Genomic DNA, 7,544 nt, shown 5'->3' on the forward strand with positions numbered 1-7,544 from the left:
CCGCTCGCCCCGCCCCTTCTCCCCATAATCTGCGCCGTGGTCCGGTGCCTTCCAGACGGCCCCGCCCCTTTTCCCTCACTCCCTGCCGTGGCCCCGCCCCATCTCTTGCGGCAGCCCCGCCCGCGCTGCCGGTTACATTCCAACAGTCGGTGCCGGTCGCGCTACCGGCCCCGCGCGCCCCCGCCGCCACCTCATGGCTTCCCATGACGGGGCGCGGCAACCGGTGAGTCCGCGGCCCTGGCTCTGCCTCCGCCGGGCCGGGCCGTGTGAGCGGGGGCGATCGGGGACTGGACAGGACGGGACGGGCCCTGCGCCGGGGACCTCGGGGAGCGCACGGGGGAGTTTTCATGCGGCGCCGGATCGGGGCGGGGAGCGGAAAGCAGAGCAGCAGGTCGGGCGGGGGGTGGGGATCGGAGTGGCCTTCTGTGGGGGCGGGTTGGGTGTCAAAAGGTTGATCTCTGCTGGACTAGAGAGTCCTCAGTGTGGGTGTGGGGGGAGCAGAAAGCAGAGCAGCAGGTAGGGGAGGAGAAGAGGGTCTGAGCAGCACTCCAGGAGGGTGGGGAACAGTAAGCAGAGCAGTAGAGCAGGTGGGAGGGTGTTGAAGTGCTCTAGGAGGGCCTAGGGGTGCGGGAAGTGGAGCAGCAGGTTGGGAAGGGGGTGGGGCTGGCACTCTGGTGGAGCAGAAAACAGAGCAGCAGGTTGGGAAGGGTGCCCAGAGTGCCCCTTAGGGAGGGTATGGGGGAAGCAGAAAGCAGGGTAGCAGGTCAGGCAGGCAAAGGGGCTTGGAGTGGCACTCCTGGTGAGTGTGGAGGAACAGAAAGTAGAGCAGCAGATGGCACAGGCCGGACGGGCCTTTGGGGAGGTCACGGAGGGAGCAGAGCAGCAGGCTGGGCAAGGGAAGGAGATCTGAGCTGTGCTTGGGGGGGCTGTGGGGGTGCAGCATGTTGGGAAGGGGACTGGAGTGGCGGTTTGGGAAGAGCACAAAGCAGAGCAGCAAATTGGGTGGCGCTTGGGGAGGGCACAGGGTGAATGTGTGCCATGCCTGCCGGAAACAGTCAGCCCCCGCTGGACTCCGCCCTTGAGGGTCTTCCCACCCCCGAGATCCTCTGCTTGTTCTTCCTGGACTCTTCACTTATGGCTGCTGACTCATTTGTCCAAGCAGTCGTTTACGCTGTCCCATTCAGGGCGAGACGGTTGTGAAAGTTGGTTACAGTTGGCAATTAAACCAGAGACGTTTCAGTCGCTTTTCTGAGAACTGTTGCTTGGAGAGGCGTCTCATTATGGAAAACAGCCCTCACGTAGCTCAGGAGACCAGTCGTGCAGCGTGGCTTTCAAATTGCGTGTAGCAGTGCTGTAATGGTGCTAGACAGGGATTGACATATGTTTGAATTTTAAAAAAAGCACTGAAAATGAGCAAACTTGTCAAGTTAGATTATTTATAGATACTCTGTGAATAGAAAAGAGGTCTCAGGCTGTAATGCCGTGCAAGAAAATGACCCACGTAAAGGCCATGGCCCTTGTTGGTTTCAGTAGCTGTCTGTGGATGACTGCCTCTTTGCAACTGGAGGGAAACCTTGATGGGCATATATGCAAACCGTGTCAACTTTCCTCTTGCTTGTCAGAAACTCAGATTCAAGCCAAAAATTGGCCCACATTCACTTTTTCTAATGTTTTAATTTGATTTGCTCATTGCATTGCAGCAAGTATGCTGCCTCATCCCATCCCCATTCATTGTTTTAGTAGCAAAGAAGGGACAGAATAGTGGTCCACTGAGCCAGAAATTAGGAATTGTCTTATGTGGGAGTTTTTCCCTGCATAGATGGATGCAGCCCGCTTAGCCATTTTATCTGGCCCACAGATCTGGCGGGGGGTTCACCGTTGTGGTGGCAAGGAGAAATCCTGGCAGCAACCCTGTGGGAAGGACTGGTGCCTGCAGCTGTGGTAGTGGTGGTGCAGCCTGTGTTAGAAGCAGGTCCATGCTTGGAGCTATGCTCTGCTAACGCATCCCCACCTGCCCATAAACGTTAGACCTAGTTGCTCTTGCTTTTTTGCTGTCAAAGGGGCATTCTGATGAAGGATGTTTGGCTCTGGGTGATTTGTCCCTAGATGCCTTTATGGTTGAGCAGTTGGGACCCACCTTTTTGACAGGCATACCACAAATTAGCCTTGCACCTTTCTGAGTGCCACTCTTGTCGCTTTCCCCTGCCTAGTCTGTTGTCTGCTTTCAGCTTTCTGCCCTGTCTGCTGCTGTGCTGCCTGCCCACCCTCTCATCTACCTTGTACCACATACAAAGCCTGCTTGTGCCACTTGTACATGTGCCCAGACTCCCCTTGTGTTAGAACAGACTGAGGTGTTACTGGAGCCCTGGAGTTTTGCATCATCTTCTCAAACCAGAGTGCTGAGCACAACTTGGGTATCTTCAGGCTTTAATTAATCTTGGGATATCATTTATTGTACATTATTATACAGTTTTAGCTGTGATCCATGTAGAATTGCAGAGAAGTAATGTAAATGAGAGAAGAAATACCAGGATTTGGGGCTTTTCTGTAAATAAAGAGAAAGTTGTGAGAGTAAGTTTGAGATAAATGTGCCACAAAATATTTTTACAGATAATCTGTAGTGAGAGGAAATGGAAAAGATTAAGTACCAGCAAAAGTGAAATGTGAGTGGGATTTAATAATCCTTAATAAGCCAATAGAGATTTGGAGAGGGGAGAGAATCCTAGGCAGAGCAGCACAAGCCAAAGAGGAACATAAATAACAATGGAGAGTTGTAGGGAGGGGACCAATGTATAAATAGGATAAGTGGATGTAAGATCAGAAGGGGTCAGGAGGAATATACGTGAATAATGTTAAAAAACAGGAAAGCAGTTTCAGAGTGGATTTGTAGGTGCTGGGGAGTGGAACCAAAATGTAATTTCCCAGATTAATAAGTATTATTAAAACACTTCTTACCTTATTTGTTGTAAGGGGCTTTCTGTCAATCATTACACAAAATACATATAAAATCTCTAGTGGAATATGGTGCAGACCTGAAGGTATTGTATATGTTACTTGATGCAAGGTAAGAATAGAATTGTAAGGTTTTGTGATGCAGGTGTGCAGCATGCTGTACTTATGCTTGAAGAAAAAGAAACAGGATGATGATTTCAGCAAGCTTTGTTGCATTTGTTTAGAATGGAAATTTGTCTTCTGTGCTGTCCAGTTTTAGTGGGAGAGGCTGTTTAGAAATTCCTGTCCTAGGATTAGTATGGTCTATTATAGTTACCATATTATTTTTAAATTAGATTTTGGCTTAAGTGTAAGTATAACAGTTTATGTACATTTACTTCTATCCTTTTTTGCACATACTTTCATAATACAGCAGTTGGATAATCTTAAGAAAGGCATTGATGTTTAATATGGAAGCTACCAAAGAAGAATTTCAGAGAAGTCATGTGCCTGACACTTTTTGGAAAGAGTTGAGCCAGTAATGCTGCTTTTCTAGATTTTGTCAGGCTGAACCTAAGTGCATTATGTCTCATGCTTTTGGAGTGCCACCTTTTTTGTCCTGTGGTAAACCCCACCCCAGGTATTAACAATATTAAGACTCAAGAAACACATGCTGGTACCTCCACAACTGCTACTGAGTTGGTCAGATCCTTCAGAGTCCTTATTTGAATGTGTTTTTATGTGGAGCCTAATTGAGATGAACATGGGAGTGTGTGTGTTGTGTGTGTGTTTAGAATCTTTCAGCTAGTAATGTTGATTGGAATGTATTTATGTAATATATGCCAGATGAGGGCATTAAAGTGTGGAGAAGTCTAATCCAACCCTCAGTTTCCTTTAACCCACTCATGGTAGTGAGACAGTTAGAGGTTCTGCTTCTTATCCTTAGCAGAGTTAACTTTAATTCAGTGCTTTTCAACATTTTTCATTTGAAAAATTTTGAGTGAAGGTACAGAGTCTTTTGAATTGCAATTATGAGTAATCATGTACCTTTGATTGATCATAGCCATCTTTTGCGGATCCCTTAGACTAGGGGCTCGCAAAGTCCAGGTTGCGGGTTGGATCTGGCCAGCAGTGGACTCCGTTTCCCAGCAGCCCCTGCCCGCATGGCTGGGGCCAGTCTTCATGGAGACCCCAGCTGTTGCCATGGAGACCAGCCCCAGCCTGTTGGCAGGGCATGTGGCAAGGCAGGGCAGGAGGCTGCTCTGGAGCTGCTTGGATCTTGTGGTGGGGGCAGCTTGGTCCAGTGCCAGGGAGGAGCTGCAATCTGCAGCCTGCGCACTCTGGGAAGGGGTGTGCAGGCAGTGCTTTGCTGGTCGGCCCTGGCTCAGGACTACGCTGTCCCCGATGCAAGGAGCCGAGGAGGAGCCATGATCTCTAGCCTGCATGCTCTGGGAAGGGGCGTGCAGTCAGCAGATTGTGACTCTGCCATGGCCCTGGACCAAGCTGCCCCCGCCACAAGATCCCAGCAGCTCTGGAACAGCCATCTGCCCTGCCTTGCCCTGCCTCTATGGGAACCCTAGCCATGCACAAATGTGGCTGCGGTCACCGTGGAGACAAGCCCTAGCCATGCAGGCAGTTGCTGCTGGGAAATGGGGTCTGGCTGCCAGCCGGGTGTGCCATTTTGCCGACCCTCCCTTAAACATAGCCTGTAGACCCCCAGGGATCCATGGACCACAAGTTGAAAACCACTGCTCTAATAGCAAATTAGGACACACCTATACTTCAGTGCAGATGAGAGATACCGAAGATGACCCGGGTACTAGAGCCAGTCTAGCTGCAGCAGTCTGGAGCTCCAGACAGGCTAATTTATTCTGCTTTTGCAAATTTATTCTGCTTTTGCTAAACTGGATCAGGAACTTGAGCTAATTCACTTGAGCTCTGATATCTTTCCAGTGTAAACATACCTTTAGATAGGGTAAATTTCTGGTACACAAATGTACCCTTCCCTTCACAGCTGGGGCTATATGGCAAAGCTGCCACCACTACTTCCCTTGTTATCCTCAGGGACTTCACCATAGGCTCTTGCACTGATTACCAGATCCTGGGGAGCTCCTGTGAGTCCCCACCAGGCCTTACCTAGCAGATCCCATCCCTTCTGGGGAACTCTCACACGTATCCAGATACCCTTCCTATTTCCCCTTTTTCCATGTATTAGTCTTAGTTGCATGCTCAGTCTCCTGTCAGCTCCATGTGGGGTGCACCAGTCAAAGGGAAGCTTGACTTAATATGTTTAAAGGTCCACAAGACTCTGTGACACTCCTTTTTAAAATTTTCTCCTTTTTAATTTTATTATACAGTATAACCTTATAAATCCAGTGTGTTTGGGACCGAGCACTTTCTTGAAATTTGAAAATGCCGGGTTTTTTAAACCAGCATGGCGGCCAGTCCCAGAGGTGGGGGCGGGGATAGCAGCAGCCAGTTCCAGAGCAGCCGCACATGGAGTGGTGGCACAGAATGGTGAATGGTGGTGGCAGCTGCCGTGTGCAAGCTTCTGCCTCTGTGTCCGGGAGGGCGGGGGAGAGTGGCGGCCGGTCCCAGTGTGGTGGGAGGAAGTGGCGGATTTTTGATCATTCCGGATTTTTGGTATCTGGATTTATGAAGTTATATTATATAATATCACCTACCACCTTAATAAAAAACTTATCTGAATGTGTCCCTCTGTACTTCTGTGTTTTTACCAGTACCAAAATGGTGGATTCAAAGTCTTTAGCTTTCAAATTACGCCCATTCTTTGCTAGTTTAATTTCTTCCATTGGAAATTCTATTTCTGCTTTGTCTTGGGAAGAAGCATTGCCAGACGATTCAACAGGAAAAGGAAGTCCAGGGATGCTGATCTGGAAGTACACCCTCTCAAGTTATTTATAAGAGGAATTTCAGACCCCCTGGAAACAGGATCAACTTCCAATATAGGTCTGACTTCTAATAAGTCTCTGGTAACCATTGGCTCTACGAAGCTGAACACAACACCCAAAAGTTTTCTGGTTTAAAAAAAAAATTCTTGGCACTGTCAAATAAAGGCCTGGTACAAGCTGGCAATGAAGACTGATATGTGCTGCCTTCTTGCTGAGCCAAGGAAGGTCCTCTGGGAAAGTCTTGGTTCATGGCACTGTTCCCTTTCTTCCTGTTCCTCAGTGAACAGGGCACTCAGCTTGCAACAGGGCCAAGTGATGCTGCCTTAGAAAAGGAAGCATAAGACATATTTGGCAGTCACGCCTTTTAAAATACTTGCAATTAGCAAGCACTAGTGTAAATTTCAATACTGGTATTGATATCCACACCAATATTGATAATGGCACCATGGAAAAAAAGCAAGCCAGGTTGGTGCCAGCTAATTCTACGAGGAGGAGATGACTGTATTCCCAGTACTGCCATCACATACCAATGCCATGTACAGAGATACTCATGGTATTTGAGATCTTTTGGTACCAAAGTCATTTCAAAGAGCAGCACCAACTTTCAACGTTGATTATTCTGCATTTGCGTCACTGGAATTTACATATTTTCTCAGTTCTTTAGGTGACCTTTCCCATTTCAGATTACTCAGTTCAGCTGAAAGACTTTCTTTGTAAATAAGATGCTCTCATTGTAGAGCCTTATTTTATCAACTTCAAGCATGGCAATGGCCTGATCAACCATCTAAATCAACCAATATCATATTCCCCCCTTGGTCCCATGGGGTACACAAGAAACTTCTATCCAGAACCCCTTCTTAGCATTCAAGGAAGTATCAAGTGTCAAGCATATTTTGCTACCTTCATTTCTGTAGATAAGAAGGAATATTCGCTGCTGACAGAAGAGGTAATAGGAGCCAGCTTTTTAAAGGGATTTCAGCATCTAACAATGCATGTACTGTTGTTTACAGGTGAGCACCTACCATTGAAATGAATGGGGAATAGGTATATTGGCAAAATTGAAAATCCTACTCTGTTCTTTTTTACATCTTTTTGGTGTCTAAATACCTTTAAAAATCTGGCCCTACATCTTGTTCAGTAACATTCTTCATCTCCAAGGGGTTCTCGTTCCTGGCTTCACAAGGATGTTATCATTTCCTCTGCCAGCCCCCAGTGACTTCTGAGCATTTTGAGAGCTGCTCATCCACATTGTTGAGACTTCTGAAGTAGTCTTCAGTGATGTTACAGACTGTCTGATATATTGCTTTCCTCTGTTTCTCCTTAAATACTTTTCCTTATCAAGCAAGGACATCTTAGATCTAGCCAAGACATGTGTTAGATAGCAACTGCAGTGCCATCCAAGGTTAACAGAACAGAAATGTATCTATCGGGTACCTCAAAGGATTTGTAGAGTGCTCATCAGGATCTGGGGAAATGTCTGTTCATCAGAGCGCCCCAAGGGATGACAAGGTCAAACGGTCACAAACTCCTCCATGACCGTTTCAGGCTGGACATAAGTAAGAACTTCTTTACTGTCTGAACCCCCAAGGTTTGGAATAGATTGCTGCCAGAGATGGTTCAAGCACCTACCTTGAACACCTTCAGGAGACAGTTGGATGCTTATCTTGCTGGGATCCTGTGATCCCTGCTGACTTCCTGCTC

At 47.6% G+C, this 7,544-nt stretch overlaps 1 protein-coding gene across 1 annotated transcript in view; it reads left to right on the forward strand.

Moving 5' to 3' along the window:
* The first annotated feature begins 112 nt into the window (after positions 1 to 112).
* Positions 113 to 7,544, forward strand: part of SEPT10 (septin 10) — a 76,788-nt gene continuing 69,356 nt past the window's right edge. Inside the window, exon 1 of the mRNA XM_019524964.1 lies at positions 113 to 223. Within this exon, the coding sequence (XP_019380509.1) occupies positions 194 to 223 (30 nt within the window). The 5' untranslated portion in view covers positions 113 to 193. The remainder of the gene's footprint in view (positions 224 to 7,544) is intronic.

The sequence above is a fragment of the Gavialis gangeticus genome, unplaced genomic scaffold (genome assembly GCF_001723915.1).
Source record: "Gavialis gangeticus isolate Ggan-Ray unplaced genomic scaffold, GavGan_comp1, whole genome shotgun sequence".
NCBI classification, from domain to species: Eukaryota; Metazoa; Chordata; order Crocodylia; family Gavialidae; genus Gavialis; species Gavialis gangeticus.